Source organism: Neomonachus schauinslandi, chromosome 16 (genome assembly GCF_002201575.2).
Source record: "Neomonachus schauinslandi chromosome 16, ASM220157v2, whole genome shotgun sequence".
Taxonomy (NCBI): domain Eukaryota; kingdom Metazoa; phylum Chordata; class Mammalia; order Carnivora; family Phocidae; genus Neomonachus; species Neomonachus schauinslandi.
In genome coordinates, this window is record NC_058418.1 from 59,327,298 (window position 1) to 59,342,317 (window position 15,020).

Genomic DNA, 15,020 nt, shown 5'->3' on the forward strand with positions numbered 1-15,020 from the left:
GTTTCATCACTTACATCTAGATTATAGTCCATTGCGTATAATAGCCATTTCATATTTGAACACTCTTCTATAGATGAATATTCAGGCTGTCTCCTCACTTTTGCAGTTACAAACAAGGATGCAACAAATAATCTATGCACATGCATTTTCTTTTGTTGGAGGTATATCTTCAGGGTACAATCCTAATAGTGGGATTGTTAAATCAAAAGAAATCTGTTTTTTGTGAATATCTAGTGTCCCTCCATAAGGGTTGTACCAATTTGCTTTGTACCATCAGCAATGCATGAGGTGCCTATTACCCCAGAGCCTCACCAACAGAATATGTAGTCATACTTTCTGATTATTTGCCTATCTAGTGAGATGTGTTTTCTGTGTAGCTTTAATTTGCATTTCTCTAATTATGAATGAGGCTGAACTTCTTTTCCTATGCTTCAAGATCTAATTTATTTATTTGTGAATTACATCCTTTGTCCACTTTCCTGTTGGATTTTTGGTATTTTTTTCTTCTTAATCCTAAGAGTTCTTCACATATCAGGGATATTATGTTGCAAGTATTTTCTTTCAGTTTGTCAACTGCTTTTGCCCTTGTTTGTAGTGATTTTCCCCCATTGGAAAAGTTCTTTTGTTACTTTTTTTTTTTTTTCAAGATTTTATTTATTTGACAGAGAGAGACACAGAGAGAAAGGGAACACAAGCAGAGGGAGTGGGAGAGGGAGAAGCAGGCTTCCTGCGGAGCAGGGAGCCCGATGCAGGGCTCGATCCAGGACCCTGGGATCATGACCAGAGCCGAAGGCAGACACTTAACGACTGAGCCACCCAGGCGCCCGTTACATTTTTATATAGTCAAATTGATTAACTTTTCTTATTTCATCCGGATTTTTTTTTTTTAAAGATTTTATTTATTTATTTGACAGAGAGAGAGACAGCGAGAGAGGGAACACAAGCAGGGGGAGTGGGAGAGGGAGAAGCAGGCTTCCCGCTGAGCAGGGAGCCCGATGCGGGGCTCGATCCAGGACCCTGGGATCATGACCTGAGCCGAAGGCAGACGCTTAACGACTGAGCCACCCAGGCGCCCCTCATCCGGATTTTAAGTCAGAAAATTTCCCAGCCACCAGGTCAAAGAGGCATTCATCTATGTGTTTCTGTAGTATTCATATGGTTTCATTTTTTACTTTTTGGATCCCTGATCTGTTTGTTCATTCTTATGTATGCTGTGAGGCATGGATCTAATTTTATCTTTTTCCAAATGATTAACCAGTTGTCTTGCACCATTAAAAAAAAAAACAAGACAAAACTCTGGGCTTTCTATCTTATTCCACAGGTCTAACTACTGCACTGATGTAATCACAGAAGCTTTATAGTCTCCTCTTTGCAGTTTTCTCTTTTTAAAGAAATATTTTCCTGGGTATTCTTGCATGCAGTTATTCTAAAGCACATATTTAAATGAAATTTTAATGACAAAATTTGATACTCTCAAGTGTCAAAATGAAAATACCAGAAGCAGAGTTTCCAGAGATGTAAAGCATCTTGGAAGTAGAGAGGCTTGGCTGGGCCTCATCCCTTGAGGTCATCTTGTTGCATCTGGCTGTACTTTGATGAACGTTTGGTTACACCCACTGAAAACTGATCTAAGAGAGTTGCTCTGAGCGTCGCTTTTTCTCCTTGTACAGTTCCCTGTAGCAGTTTATTGCATCATTGATTGCTCTTGAAACTTGCAGTTTCCACTCGTCATCAGGGCTGTTACTGGTAAGGACTTGCAAGCCTGCCTCAAAATGTGAGAAGGCTGCTGACAGCTCTCCTGTGGTTAACTGGCGCAGGGCAGGTGGAACATCTTCACTCTCCTGCTCTCCTGCAGGCTCCTGTTCCAGCTGCATCAGCTCCTCATTTGAGAGATCTTCCTCGTGGGACCTCAGCAACTGGTCCACATCAGCTTCTACAACCTCTTCAAAAGCCACATTCTTGGCAAGGGTCACAATATTTTGTTGAAGCTGTGCTATGTTATCTGTTTGGGAAACACTCTGGAACTGAACACACTCTGGCCAAATCTTCTTCCACACACTGTTCATTGTTTCTGGTCTGAGCTCCTCCCAAGCTACCGCAATGTTGTCTACAGCATCCATGATGCTGTAGTTTCTCCAAAACTCCCTGATCATGGCTGTATCCTCTCCATCTGTTGCTTCTAGGATGTGCTCAAAAGTTCTTCTCACGTAATGAGCTTTGAAGGTAGAGGTTATGCCTTGACCCATGGGCTGGACTGAGTCAGCTGTACCGTCGTGAAGATATTCCACTCTGACATTATCAGACAGATCACTCAGATTTACTGGGTGGCATGGTGCACCGTCTAGGATGAGCAACGCTTTGTTGGTGAGATGATTTTGGGCACAGTATTTTTCAACGGCAGGGCAAAAGAAGTATGTGAACCACTCCTGAAAGATGCTCCTGGTTGCCCATGCCTTTTTGTTTGAGCGCCAAATCACAGGCAAATTGGGCTTGGAGTACCCTTGCAGAGCCTTGGGATTTTCCAAGTGGTACACCAATAAGGGCTTCAACTTAAAGTCCCCAGCTGCATTACCACCAAGAAGCAGCATCAAGCGATCTTTGGAAGATTTAAAGCCTGGCTCAGCTTGCTCTTCCACAGAAATAAACATTCCTCCAGGCATTCTCTTCCAGTAAAGCCCTGTCTCATCTACATTAAAAACTTGCTGAGGGGCGTACTCACCTTCTTCAATGATGCTTCTCAGCACTTCTGGATATACATCCTTGTTTCCAGGAGCTGTGCTGTTCAACTTGAAGCGGGGCAAACGATGGCGCTCCTTGAATCTCACAAACCACCCTTTACTTGCACTAAACTTTTCTGTTTGAGAGCTTCCGCCTCTTTCACGCTGTAGGTCATCAAACAAACTCTTAGCCTTCTCCTGAATAACGGTGACACTCAGGGGCACGTTTCGCTGGCTCTGGTCTTCAAGCCACACATGCAGCAGGCGCTCCATGGTCTCCATGACTGCACTCCGATGGCGAGTCAACCGGGAGGCTCTCAAGGGAGTAGCTATTTGTGAATTTGCTTTGATTTTTTCTTTATTATCTCGGATTGTAGCCACTGTAGAAACAGCGAGGCCTAAGGCTTTTGCGATCTGGCTGAGCTTTTCACCCACTTCAAATCGTCTTAACACTTCCAATTTTATGTCGAGGGTAATTGCTTTCCGTTCCCTTTTGGCACTTGGGAAGACTGCTGCCTTCAGGGACCTCTTCCCAGGCATCTTTGCCTCCAAAATGTAGTAAAACCACAGCAGTCTCACGTGCAAGATGGCCCACGGCTACTCCATGCTCCCTCGCAAAACATGGCAGAGAAAATGTGGCTGCCAGGAGGTGCAGGCCGGAGGCGTGAAAAGGTCAGCAAAGGCCGGCCGGCCCCGCTGTGGCAGAAACCGGCTCGTTCCTGCTCGACTGGAAGGTAGGCAGCGTGGGCCCCTGGTGTCAGAGCGTCCGACGCCCGGACAGCACCTCTGCAGGAACATTACAGCCGGCGCGGGTTTCTGTGACCCAGAAAACAAGGCCGTGCAAGGGAATAATGCTGCCCGGTACACCCCGAATCAGTGCCTTCGCTCGCGACGGACACGGAAGCAGCCGCCCAGCCGGGAAGGCCGCTCCCGAGGGGCGCCGGCGGCAGCGGCCGCGGAGGGGGACGGAGCCGGGGCTGGCGTGCGCTCTCGCGAGCCGCTTCCTATGGAGGACCCGGGAAGTATGTGTCCTTGGAGGTGCCCGACTTAAAATCAGTCGACAGAGCATCTGGGCCCCGAGCCGGTCGCTGGGGTTTCTGTGCTCCACCGCCTGGGTAAGAGAACACAGTGCGCACGTTCCGATCCTTAGAAAGTCAGGTGATAGGGTCGACACCCACGGAGAGGCCCCGAGCCGGCTCCGTGTCCTTAGTGCGCACGCGCGAGGTCTCCGCGCGCGCGGGGACCGGCTCGGGGGTGTGGCGCTGTTCTGCGCCTGCGCGCGCTCGAGCGGCGCGAGGTCGGGGGCCGGGACTGTCTCACCGGCGGGTAGCGGCTGCCGGCGGCCGGGCCGCTCGCCGTGCTGTGGAGATGCGGCGGTGGCCCAAGAGGCGGCAGGACGGCCAGGACAGGCGTAAGAGCCCCCGCCGGAACAGCCCGGCAGGTGAGCGGGGAGGTTCTGCCCGCCGGCGTTCCGGGGCGGGGGCGGGGGCTGCGCTCGACGCCGCGGTGACGCCCTCCGGCTGCGCCGGATGTCACGGGGTAGGGGCGGGGGGAACGGGGGAACGGGGCTTGGCGGCGGCGACCACCGCATTGCCCGCCCGGCGGCCGCCTTGTAAGTCTCAAACCGGTCCTGCAGGAAGGCGCTGTTTTTTTTTTTGTTTTGTTTTTTAAAAGATTTTATTTATTTATTTTAGAGAGAGAATGAGAGACAGAGAGCAGGAGAGGGAGGAGAGTCAGAGGGAGAAGCAGACCCCCCGCCGAGCAGGAGCCCGATGCGGGACTCGATCCCGGGACTCCAGGATCATGACCTGAGCCGAAGGCAGTCGCTTAACCGACTGAGCCACCCAGGCGCCCTCTATTTCTTTTTTTTTTTTTTAAAGATTTATTTATTTTAGGGGCGCCTGGGTGGCTCAGTCGGTTAAGCGTCTGCCTTCGGCTCAGGTCATAATCCCAGCGTTCTGGGATCGAGCCCCCCATCCGGCTCCCTGCTCCGCGGGGAGTCTGCTTCTCGCTCTCCCTCTGCTCCCCTGTCCTTGTTCTCTCTCTCTATCTCAAATAAATAGATAAAATCTTAAAAAAAAAAAGAATTATTTATTTTAGAGAGAGCAAGAACAGGGGGAGAGGTAGGGGGAGAGACTCTTCAAGGAGATGCCCCGCTGAGTGAGGAGGTTGAGGCAGGGCTCCCATCTCAGGATCCATGAGATTATGACCTGAGCCGAAACCGAGAGTTGATTGCTCTGCCACTGAGCCACAGGTGCCCCTGTTCTACTTCTGAATTGATTGATACATCGCAGGAGGCAGTGAGCCCATTGACTTAATTTTTTTCTAATGCACAAATGTGGAGTTTCTGAATTTTGATCCAAGAAAAGTTTCGTGGTTTTCAGACAGTAGTGAAAGAGGAAGAAGGATTTCATGGATTCATCTTCTGTCCTTAGTAATGAGCTTTTCTCTTTCATCCCTATTCATTTTGGAGATGTTGCGAGTCAGTTTGTTTCTAGAAATACCAGCGAAAACAGACCCCTTTGCCTGTGGCATCTCAGCATTGCAGAGGGCTGTTCTGGTTATTAACACACAGTGGAAGTCAGTAACTGATGTACAGCGCAAGTGTGTCACGAGCCACTGAACTTCCGTGGACCTCGGTGGTTTTAGTTATGAAGGAACTTGGATGATCTTTGAGTTTCTTTCCCCAGACTGGGTCATTATTTGTTGAGGATCAACAAGCTGGAGATACCATGGTGAACAGGATGCCTCATGGGCTGCTCTGCTTTATTTGCAGACTGAAGAGGGAGGGCATGCAAGAACTGGAGAAGTAGTCACAATCTGCTTTACAGTTAAAAGATGTACCCTCAAGGGAAGCTTATGTTCCGGAGCTTTCCATGCAGTTATTTTCTAATTCGGTGATCTTGCTGCACTGTCCCTGCCATGCAAGAGGAGAACCAGACAACAAGCAAGTCATGGCATGTTAGGTGGTTAAATGAGGTATGAAGGAAAAGGAAGCAGAACAGGGAAGTAGAAAACGAAGAGAAGGGAATGGAGAGGGGTAAATGCCATGTTATTTTAGGTGGGATAGGTGAGTGGTGAGGGAAGTGAGCCATGGAGCAGAAGCTTGCTAGCAGATTGAATAGCCAGTGCCTGCTGGGTTTGCATTTGTGTGAGTCTGAGACACCAGGGTAACCTGACTGATGATCTAACTGGAAGAGAAGGACAGTGGCGCTTTGCCTGTTGAAGGGAGGCTTGCTGTGCCCAACCTGACATCTTGGCCTTGCCTATGCAAAGACCAATTTATGTATTTATTTTTAAAGATTTATTTATTTATTTGACAGAGAGAGACACAGCGAGAGAGGGAACACAAGCAGGGGCAGCGGGAGAGGGAGAAGCAGCCTTCCCGCCGAGCAGGGAGCCCGACGCGGGGCTCGATCCCAGGACCCTGGGACCATGACCCGAGCTGAAGGCAGATGCTTAACAACTGAGCCACCCAGGCGCCCCATGCAAAGACCAATTTAAAAAGGTCATCTGAACAGAACAGCAAGAACAGATGGTAGACTGTGTCCCCGAGAGCTGCATCTGACCTAATGTGGTCCCCTAACCCAAATCAGAAAAGCATTAAGTCATGAATTGAAATAAAGGAGTTGGTATTTTATCAAGTTTTGAAGGCCTGAATGGCAGTACTTAGCACCTCCAGGGCTGTAGAAACCCTGGGAGGTTTGGTTTCTCCTCATACACCTCCAGCTCCGGCTTGTCTTGCTTCAGGCACTCACCTCTCTAAACTTTCCACTTCTGCAGTGGGCCTAGTAGCACCTGCCTTCGTAGGACAGATGGCGAGGACTGGAGGAGGTGGCAGAGGAGCACCCACCCAGCCGGTCACCACCTCTGTTCTTCTTTGTTTAGATTTCCCGTTACAGTAACACGCCTTCATGGTTTCATGATTCCTTCTGCATCAGGCTCTGGTCCTGTTGTGCGCAGTGACTTGCTGCTGCAGGCAGTTTTGTTCATGGTGCAGAAGTTCCAGTGGCCTCATCACCCTTACTCGCTGCATCTCCTTTCTAATCTTCCCTGTTTGGATTTCTCCCAGGTTTTTGTTTTTTTGTGTTTTTTTTTTTTCCAGATTTTATTTGTTTATTTATTTAGAGAGTGAGTGGGAGGAGGGGCAGAGGCAGAGGGAGAGAGAATCCCAAGCAGACTCCATGCTGAGTGTGGATGTGGGGCTCAGTCGCGTGACCCTGAGATCATGACCTGAGCCGAAATCAAGAGTCAGACACTTAGCCAACTGAGCCACCCAGGTGCCCCTTTCTTGTGCTTGTTTTTGTCCTAAGGGCTTTTGACCTATAATAGTGAAAAACTTAAGTTGTTCTGCTCTTAACTGATGTTAAATATTGTTAGTTTATGGTAAAAATAGGCATTTTCCTCTTCGAGGATTGAAGAAAATACAGGATCTGGAAAAGTGCTTGTCTTCCTTAGCCTGACAAAACATTAACCTTTGGCTGATCAAAGATAAGTTATAGTATCCTTTGGTTTTAAATCTGCATGATTTAATCTTAGAATCACGTTTTGAGACTATAATGGTTTTGGGGACCAAAATTGCCTCAGGCAAGAAATGGTTGTAGAATTGAGGGGGCGTTGACAGCAATAGCTGTACAAATTCTTTATGCGTTTCTGCGGTGAATTTAGTTCCCATTTATCCTGTTTGAATCGTATTTTAATGGGACATTTAAGCGGGTAAGTAAAGGCAGCCACCTTATACTTCAGCCCACATCCTGTCCCTTCCCACCTGTAATTCATCTATGAGAAAATATCCCATCAAATTGCAGAAGAAGCTAATCCTCTCTCCCCTTTCAGTGCCTCCAGGGGATCTACGTTCAGCCACTGGCTCTACGGGCCAGACTTAATCATTTTCTCAGTGGCTGTGTTCAAAACCACCCGAAGGTACCTATTTTTCTTTACGATCATTAGCATAATGTTCACAGGAACTGAGTGAGACTTCCTCAGTGTTTCCCCCATAGCGGGGGAACCAGGGGACAGGGTGTGTGTTGACTCAGGATACCCTATGCCTCTCCTTTGTCTAGCTTCTGTATTGAGCCATTTCTGGGTCACTCTAGCACCTTCTCCAGTCTTTATGGTTTTGATGGGACAGTGGAAGAGAAACTCTTTCAGAAGGAAGTTCCTAGGTGAATCTTTTGGGATACGTGAGAACAAACCTTTGTTTCTACACGTCTGAGTGCACCCAAGCTGAGCCTCATGTTTGGAAAGCAGAACAGAGATGATGTACAGACTGCAGTTAGCTTGGAGCACGTCTGCTCTCCTAGCCGAGGGTAGGACTGTGCTCAGTGCTCTGTGTCCCCTTGGAGACCCTGTGTGTGAGGCTTGTAGGTGCATGTTGATTGCACCAAGTAAGAAGTCAGGAGAGAAAACTGATTTCTCTTATTCTCTTTCTTGGTCTGACGGTATGGTTGCTTATCTGAGTGTGATGTGTGCTTTTAAAGTTCAAGAACCTCATCATTTTGTCCTTAACGGTTTGAGAAGTTCTTTAAGAGTAGAAGAAATGGAGACTTAGAAAAACCAGTAACTCTAAGAAGAGGTACAAGGGTCAGTTTGACAAATCAGACTTTCAGAGTTTTATATTTGTAAGGCATTCACTACCTTAGGGGTTAATCTCCTTGGGAGGTGACAAGCAGGCGGGCCCGTGCGTGTGTTGTGTTGGCATCCTCTTTCCCTTGCGTGTCGTGGCCATCTCTCCTGACTCACCCCCTTCTTTTTTTTTTTTTTTTTTTTTATTTATTCATGAGAGACAGAGAGAGAGACAGAGGCAGAGGGAGAAGCAGGCTCCCCGCGGAGCAGGGAGCCCGATGCGGGACTCGATCCCAGGACCCTGGGATCATGACCTGAGCTGAAGGCAGACGCTCAACCGACTGAGCCACCCAGGCGTCCCCCTGACTCACCCCCTTCTTCATTCAGATCCCAGGCCTCAGAGTTTGGTGATGTGGATTGGTGAAGTGAGTATTTATCAGGTGTGTTTCTTCTGTGAAATGTCTCCTGCTTGCGGAATAGGAAGAGGCCCAAGGAGGTGTGTTTACATGCTTTGCTACAATATACAGATTTTTACTCTATCCTGTAATATGTTTGTCCATTCCTGGGTCACCTAGGCCTTTGGGCTTCCATGGCTTTGGTTTGGGTTGCTGGAATAGTGTGAACGGGACGGGACACGACTATGGCCTGGTTGTCCTGGGGCTTGTTGGGCTTCTTCCTCAGGCCTTTACATTTGCTCTTGTTTACTGTCTGTGGAGAAACATGACCATGGATGGATCGGCCTCAGAAGCTCTGTGAGACCACCTTTTCCTTAGGGGAACGATTTTTTTTTTTTTTTTAGTATTATTTCTAACTCACTTTATTTTTTTATTTTTTTTAAAGATTTTATTTATTTATTTGACAGAGATACAGCGAGAGAGAGAACACAAGCAGGGGGAGTGGGAGAGGGAGAAGCAGGCTTCCCTCTGAGCAGGGAGCCCGATGCGGGGCTCGATCCCAGGACCCGGGGACCATGACCTGAGCTGAAGGCAGACGCTTAACGACTGAGTCACCCGGGCGCCCCAGGGGAACTATTTTTTCCCTAAGTTTGGGTTACTTTCCCAGGTTCTTATGGAAAAATGAATTTTGTGTGCCTCTGCATTGAGTCTGGTCACAAACTTGTATATGTGTTGTGGGTTGGGGGGGTGTTTCCCCACCATGCAATTCTGGGACACCAGCTGGGTGTCCTCCGGTTTAACCCAGTTCTGACACTCTATACCTGGAATTAGCATCAGATTCCCCAGGTTAAGGGTTCCGTCCTGAAAGACTGCCCCCTCCTCCCCACCTCCCATCAGATGCTGGTTCCACGTCCAGGTTGTCACCTGTGTTTCTGACTGACTGTCTGTGAATCAGAGGTTCCCACGACCCCCTCTCCTTGGGTTCCATTAATTTGCTAGAGCGGCTTGCGGAACTCAGGAAACCAGTGTACTTACTAGATTACCAGTTTATTATAAAGGATGTTAAAGGATATGAATGAACAGCTGGATGAAGAAATGTGAAGGGTGAGGTCTGGAAGGGTCCCCAGTATAGGACTGTCTGTCCCCTTGAAGTTTGGCATAGAACATGGGTGTGTTCTTGTCCACCAGCCTAGAAGCTCTCCAAAGTCTGATCTTTTGGGTTTATATGGAGGCTTCATTGCGCAGGCATGATTTATTAAATCATTGACCATTGGTGGTTAATTTCGGCTCCAGCCCCCTCCCCTCCCTGGAGGTTAGGGGTGGGGATGAAAATTCTAACCCTCTAATCACGTGGTTGGTTCTCTTGGCAACCAGCTTCCTTTTTTTTTTTTTTTTTTTAAAGATTTTATTTATTTATTTGAGAGAGAGAGCACATGAGAGGGGGGAGGGTCAGAGGGAGAAGCAGGCTCCTCGCTGAGCAGGGATCCCGATGTGGGACTCGATCCAGGGACTCCAGGATCATGACCTGAGCCGAAGGCAGTCACTTAACCAACTGAGCCACCCAGGCGCCCCCAGCTTCCATTCTCAGGGGTTTTCCAAAAGTCACGTCATTAACACAGACTCAAGTGTGGTTGAAAGAGGCTTGATATGAGTAACGAAAGATCCCTTTACCACCTAGGAAATTCCAAGTGTTGTTGGAGCTCTGGACCAGGAGGGCCAAATGTATACTTCTTTTTTTTTTTTTTTTTTAAAGATTTTATTTATTTATTTGAGACAGAGAGAATGAGAGAGACAGAGAGCACATGAGAGGGGGGAGGGTCAGAGGGAGAAGCAGGCTCCCTGCCGAGCAGGGAGCCCGATGCGGGACTCGATCCAGGGACTCCAGGATCATGACCTGAGCCGAAGGCAATCGCTTAACCAACTGAGCCACCCAGGCGCCCCTCAAATGTATACTTCTTATAAATTGAATTTCACATAGGTCAAACCGTGTGTGTAAAAGCACCTCTTGGAAATTTTAACCGGAAATGTACTGATATAGTTACATGGGGAGGGGAGAGTTTTTCTTTGGATGTGTGCAGCTTTCTAGGACTGTTCAAGCCTCCTGATCCTTAGATTGTACTTGGAGAAAATGGGGGCATTCGACCCTAGGTGGGCATGTCCTGAATCAGACCCATCTCCCCCAAAACATACTTTGCACCCGACAGAAGGGTGAGGTGGGGGCCTTCAAGAGTGCTTACAGTGCTGGATGTGTGTCATCTGAACTGTGTGTGTTGCAGGAGGAGGCTTACAGGGCTGGATTCAGTCATCCAGACTCTGGGTCACAGCGTTCTGAGGAGAATGGGGGGGATTGTGTCCAAGAGCAGGTGACATGCATTCTGGTTTTTTTGAGAAGCGGACCTCTGTAGGTGGTCCACCTATGTCAGCCTGTCTCATTGCTTTCTTCCTTCCTTTGCCCCATTTACTGGCATGGAAAGATGATTATTACCTGAGAGGAAAGAAAGATTTGCTAGTGGGCTCAGGTTTGGAGCCAGCAAGGTGAAATTTGAAGAATTTTACATGTATCTGAAGCTACTTCTCAGTGGTATCTGTTGTTTTCCCTAGGAAGGTGAGTTATGCAGGGCAGAGCATTTGGGGGCATCAGAAGCAAGAGTGTACAAAGGGCCAGTTTTGTAGAAGTAATGCCTCCTGGGTCCTGCCTGGCATGTATGTACCAATCGCTGGTGATTTTGTGGTGATTTTAAGAAATTGTTTTAAGGAATGTCTGGGGTTGGTCTGGTCTGGCAGCTTCTACCACTCTAGCCTGCACCCTGACCTGAGACGGGCACAGCAGGCTTTTCTCCTACCTTTCAGGACGAGCTGCTGTTATGTTTCAGCTCTGCCCAGCCTCTTCCTTTCCTGCTCCCTGTTTCGCTCCAGAAGGCACCAGTATTAGAAAAAGTGTATGTTGGGAGGCATTTTTCTCTTCTCTGAATCCTCTTTCTCTGGGAGGTTGTAATTACTGTTTTCTGAGGTCAGACTTTGTTTTCTCTTAGGAACCAGTGAGCCGAAGGATGCTGGGCCTGGAGCAGATAGAGGCAAGAGAGGAGGAAAGCAGAGTGACTTTGCCTGGTGGAGACGGATGCAGAAGGTTTGTGGGCATCTGAGGACTACACCCAGACAGTCTGTCCCTTCTCCAAGGAAGCACTGTCATGCTCAGGCTTTGTGTCCTCCCGTTTGTTCTGGAGCAAGCTGACACAGAGATTCTTTTTTTTTTTTTTTAATTTAATTTAATTTAATTAATTTATTTATTTGACAGAGAGCACAAGTAGGCAGAGCGGCAGGCAGGGGGAGAGGGAGAAGGAGGCTCCCCGCTGAGCAGGGAGCCCGATGCGGGACTCGATCCCAGGACCCTGGGATTATGACCTGAGCCGAAGGCAGACGCTTAACTGATTGAGACCCCAGGTGCCCCTCCATCTGAATTTTAAAAGACCCAGATATTACCATATGGTTTCACTCATATGTGGAACATAAGGAATAGTGCGGAGGACCACAGGGGAAGGGAGGGAAACCTGAATGGGAAGAATCAGAGAGGGGCACAAACCAGGAGAGACTGGACTCGGAGAAACAAAGGGAGAGTTACAGAGGGGAGGGGGGTGGGGGGACTGGGTAGCCGGGTGATGGGCATTAAGGAGGGTACCTGTGGTGATGAGCACGTGTTATATGCAGATAATGAATTGTTGAACACTACATCAAAAACTAATGACGTACTATAGGCTGGCTAACTGAACATAAACAAATAGATAAAAGCCCCAGAGAAGAGATAACCGCAGAAATGCTGGCTCTTTCTGGGTGTTCTGCTTCTCCTGGGTGGTCTGCTGAACTGCTGCTTTCCTGGTGTTCACGCATTCCACGCAGATGCCTTTCCTCCCGAGGACCGGCTCTGGCTTTACTGCGCACAGAGGGGGCATGGTGAGTGTGAGGAGGGAGTGTTTGGATGATGTCCTTCATGATGTCTGAAGGAGGAAGTCACTGTTTGATGAAGGAACCACCCTCATTTAACTGTAAAATGTGTTCTCCCACAGCGGGAGTTCCCTTGGGATGACAAGGATTGTTGCAGTCTGGCTGTTTTGGGGGCAGGTGTTTCCATGGGATTTTTCTACGTCTGGATTCTGGGAAGGAAATCACCTGGAAGCACTTCGTGCAGTGTTCCCTGGCGAGCGGTCTGGTGAGGGGAATTTGTAATCTGTTTACCCGGGTGCTCACGCATGTGCTCTGCAGGCCCTGACCCTGAGCAGTCCCGGCCTTGGGGTTCGGACAAGACACACTTTGACTTTCTCCAGGAACTACCTCACTGAACACTCTCATGCCCACTTTCTTCCTGGAAGGATGTCCCTTTCACATCGTGGCCTGACTTCATTGTTCCTTAGCTTTCAAGGGGAGTTCTGCCCTGCCGGCTGACCCTGAGCAGGGTGGGCCCGACTGTCAACTCCAGGCTCTGTGCTTGTCCTCCAGAGTGCCGAGCTTGGGTGAAGTGCTCCTCAGGCTTGAGTGTAAACTTAGAGAGGAGCGGAGGACTTGCTCCCCCTTTGCCCGTGACCCTAAACAGCACACTGTTACGATCTGGACTTCTTCTGTGTGATGATGTTTGTAGGAAACCGTGGTCTCCCACCAGGCTCTATGGCTGAGGCCTTTGTTATCTGCCCACATGCCTGTCCTCAGAGAGGCCCTTGCTCCCTACAGGGGAGGGGAATGGCAGCCGTCACCCCTGTCTCCCAAGGGCCTGCCTCCTGCAGGAGAGGAGGGGTGAGACGGGTCTTCCTGTGTGTGCATTCTGGACAGATTCCAGAGTTCCCTCGAGGTCTGGCACGGCTGACAGTGAAATGCTTGTTCTGAGGACAGCCTGGAGCACTGAAGGGTGGAGTGTTCCCTCCCCGGCTCACCTCGCGCAGCCCTGTGCTCAGTCCCTCTGGTACACAGTGGTGGCAGCCTCTTACCGGCTCACACCAAGCACCTGATCCTGTGCACTTAGACGAACTTGCGTGTGGGCTGGAGAAGTCCAGCCTGGGAGTGCTGCAGTGTCTCCCGGCCCCTCCTGAGTTGTTGTGAGATCACCTGATGACGTTTTAGCATGTCCCGGAAATAAGTAAACTTCAGTGCAGGCACTCATGAGCCCTTGAGGCATTTCGAAGCCCATGATCTGGAACAGATAGCCTTTTGTTAAGGGCTTATTTGGGAATAAAAAACTACAATATCCTGAAACTTAAGCAGCAGTCTTTGATTTAAAATAGCTTTGCTGTTTTTCCTAATTATAGTGTATTTCATGCCTATGGCAAGAAATACTTGGGAAATAAATGAAAGTATAAAGAAGGAACTCACCATCCTGCACTAAGCAAGGTTGAGCATTTATTCTGACCCTCCCTGCCTGTTTTATACCCTACATCTCTGGCTTCTCCATGTTGAACTGTGCACCCAGGTGATAGTGTACTGTGTTGGAGAAAGTAAGACAGGTCCCCTGGGCAGTGATCCAGACAAGAGATTAGAGCGTGATGGGGGCTGTGAGGTTGCCCCCAGCTCTTGTCTCATTAATGTGAGAGTTGTTGGGGTCTTGCCGTCTGGTGACTGTGTTGCAGAAGAGAAGCTGGGGTGTTTAGTTTCTTTGAGGACTTTCTTTAACGAGTATTAGGCTGTCTTACGGGACTGTTGAGCTTTGTGGGGCAGTCATGAGATTCCACAGTTGGGAACACGTCCTCATCACACAACCCTGAGCCTCTATTTACTTTCCAGAAGGAGCTGTGTTGTTGTGGTTTGAGATGCTTTTGAGAGCAAGTGAATAGCAAAATGAAACGGGGACACCCCTGAACTGTGTTTTTGAAGAGCTTCCCAGAGGGGCATGTCCACTTGCAGATGGCTGGGTATAGCTTGTGGGCCTTTGGGACTACATTTTCATTCTCCCTGGTACTGTTTTCTTGTGGTGCCTGCAGCTGGGTGGACAGAAGCTTCCTGAATCAGCTCTGGATCTAAGACTGCACTATAGTTAGTGTAAGACTGTTGTTTGCATGCCTTTGGATTTTTTTTTAAAAAGATTTTATTTATTTGAGAGAGAGATCAAGAGAGGAAGGGAGGGAGAAAGAGCATGAGCGGGGGAGGTGGGGAGAGGGAGAAACAGACTCCCTGCTGAGCAGGAAGCCCAACGTGGGGCTCTATCCCAGGACTCTGGGATCGTGACCTAAGCTGAAGGCAGACGCTTCACTGACTGAGCCACCCAGGCATCCCTAGGTTTTGCCCCTTTTTATTTTTATCTATCTTCCTTCCTTCCTTCCTTCCTTCCTTCCTTCCTTCCTTCCTTCCTTCCTTCCTTCCTTCC

At 48.8% G+C, this 15,020-nt stretch overlaps 3 protein-coding genes across 6 annotated transcripts in view; 2 read left to right on the forward strand and 1 right to left on the reverse strand.

The window, feature by feature from the left end:
- Positions 1-1,004: 1,004 nt before the first annotated feature.
- Positions 1,005-3,171, reverse strand: LOC110591315 (tigger transposable element-derived protein 1). The gene has a single exon (XM_021702229.2). It carries the CDS (start codon positions 2,997-2,999, stop codon positions 1,629-1,631), a length of 1,371 nt encoding a protein of 456 aa, XP_021557904.2. The 5' UTR covers positions 3,000-3,171; the 3' UTR covers positions 1,005-1,628.
- Positions 3,172-3,303: 132 nt separating this feature from the next.
- LOC123326897 (ATP-dependent zinc metalloprotease FtsH-like) overlaps positions 3,304-15,020 on the forward strand; it is a 15,433-nt gene continuing 3,716 nt past the window's right edge. The window contains 4 exon segments of the mRNA XM_044922078.1: positions 3,304-3,451; positions 3,545-3,739; positions 3,928-4,158; positions 11,279-11,282. Coding sequence (XP_044778013.1) covers positions 3,304-3,451; positions 3,545-3,739; positions 3,928-4,158; positions 11,279-11,282 — 578 coding nt within the window.
- The window catches only part of GAS8 (growth arrest specific 8), a 57,499-nt gene continuing 46,609 nt past the window's right edge, over positions 4,131-15,020 (forward strand). The window contains exons 1-2 of one of the 4 annotated variants that reach the window (XM_021705639.2): positions 4,131-4,158; positions 11,710-11,804. The gene's annotated coding sequence lies outside the window, so the exon portion shown is untranslated. Of the gene's footprint in view, positions 4,159-8,618; positions 8,723-11,709; positions 11,805-15,020 lie in introns of those variants that run through there. The other 3 variants (XM_021705637.1, XM_021705636.1, XM_021705638.1) reach the window with 3 other exon arrangements.